Source organism: Thunnus thynnus, chromosome 15, assembly GCF_963924715.1.
Source record: "Thunnus thynnus chromosome 15, fThuThy2.1, whole genome shotgun sequence".
NCBI classification, from domain to species: Eukaryota; Metazoa; Chordata; class Actinopteri; order Scombriformes; family Scombridae; genus Thunnus; species Thunnus thynnus.
In genome coordinates, this window is record NC_089531.1 from 6,560,155 (window position 1) to 6,562,090 (window position 1,936).

At 38.7% G+C, this 1,936-nt stretch overlaps 1 protein-coding gene across 1 annotated transcript in view; it reads left to right on the plus strand.

The window, feature by feature from the left end:
- Nucleotides 1–458: 458 nt before the first annotated feature.
- Nucleotides 459–1,936, plus strand: part of LOC137198612 (major histocompatibility complex class I-related gene protein-like) — a 15,596-nt gene continuing 14,118 nt past the window's right edge. The window contains exon 1 of the mRNA XM_067612462.1: nt 459–597. Coding sequence (XP_067468563.1) covers nt 543–597 — 55 coding nt within the window. The 5' untranslated portion in view covers nt 459–542. The remainder of the gene's footprint in view (nt 598–1,936) is intronic.

The window sequence follows — 1,936 nt, forward strand, 5'->3', positions numbered from 1 at the left end:
CAGCACTCACCGCTGTGTGAATCATGATTAACTAGGTTACTCTTGTTGTATGCAAAGGTCATACCAGGATAATTCACCAGGATAATTCAAACCGAGATATGTGCAATAGCCTATAGTACATGCCTGTGTAGCGATACGCATGGGCCCTCTCGGGTCGTACTAATCGAAGTAAAATAACTGATGTTCTGACTCAGGCAATTCAGAATAGTTGTCCATTATAAATCCAGACAACTGTAAAAATCGCCCCACTGAATCACCGAATGCACACTATTGTGAATCAGTGAACTTGTACATCTTTTTTTGTACTTTCAGCTGTCAAATATGTATAATTATTACATTTGCTCCAAGGGTAAAATGTGTGTCTGTATAGATAAGTGATAGTCAGTGGGCTGGACACCTTCACGCATCAGGTGCAATATGATACTGGTGTACTTTGGTCCCACCTTCCCACACAACACACGAAGACGCACAACAAAATTAAAACGGCGACTAGTTTGTCTACCGCAGCGGTCACTCAACAGGACTCCCCAAAAAGTCATGCCATGAAGACGATGGAGCTTGTTTTTCTGCTCATCTTCTTTCCGGTCACACTTTCAGGTAAGATTAACTTTAAAATGTGTTGGTTTTTTTTTAACATTTAGTCGTCGAAAATTACTTGTTTCGTTTTAAGTGAGAGTGTAGAAGGCCTAGAGCGATACAGTTCACTTTCACTTTCAAATTGGGCACTTTTACGCCATTTACATCAAGCTTTACCTGTACCATTTTTGATAAGTCGTCCTTTGTAAAGGGTTTAATCAATGGCTTTAGCAATGGTAAATAAATTATTTACAAATCCTTTATAGACCAGCGCGTAATCACCGCGGGGGTATAACAAGACGCATACCCGCCATGGGTCTATTACATGCAGTAAAGTTAGATTTTACAGCGAGCCCAGTGGTTTCCAATGTTTCATGCTTTTATAACACAGAGATTGGTCCATAACAAAAATTGCAGAGAGCGCAAACACCAAAATTTAGTAAATAGAGGTGTGCACACAGTTCTGTTGAACACAAATCAACTTTCATTTACAGTATCAGTCCAAAATTTGGACACACCTTCCCATTCTGACTGGTAGTGTAATTTGCTTCTTTTTATTTCTCTCTAGTATCTATTACATAAACTGTTGAGATGTCAGTTGAAATGCAGCTACTAAAGAAATGAATTCAGGTCTGCAACATGTTAGATTAATTTATGAATTTTATCAATAATGTCGTTCAGGTGTCACTGACACTGAATATATCCAGGATTTTGCTGAAATAACAGTTTCTGTACAGTACTGGTGTTCTGTCAACACGTTCTCACTGCCAACTCGTCACATATCGAAGCTGGATCCCGTGGCGTCACTTTTTAATGCACTGGGTACCGCTTAGCATAATTTGTCAATGAGCAGTAACACGGCAGTCACCGTTAAAAAATAATTATATTTTATGGTGTGACAACATGGTGGTTAAGGTCTGGTTAAGTTTAGGCACAAAAACCACTTGGTTAGGGTTAGGGAAAGATCATGATTTGGGTTAAAATAAAAAATAAAATAAAAATGGCAAGGTGGTCTCGAACCATGTTTCTGCTGCTTTCCAACTTTCTGCCAACAAAGTTTCAAGCCATCCACCAAACCCTCCTACTCCTAAGAAGAAAGTCAGATTATATAGATGTCATGTGAAGTACGTCACTTCAAAAATGTTGATATGATAAGTATTGTTGAAATGTTAATATGCTCCGTAGTACAGGTGTTGAAATGTAGATATTCAACGTATTTGTGGTTTGCAAAAACCAATGTTTTATTCTGGCGACCAGGCTGAATTTTGTCATCTAATATAGACATCATCGGTCTCATGGCGTCTATTTCAGATGTTGTGGGAGTTCAACAGAAGTCTATCGGACTACCCTGTACGTTGAT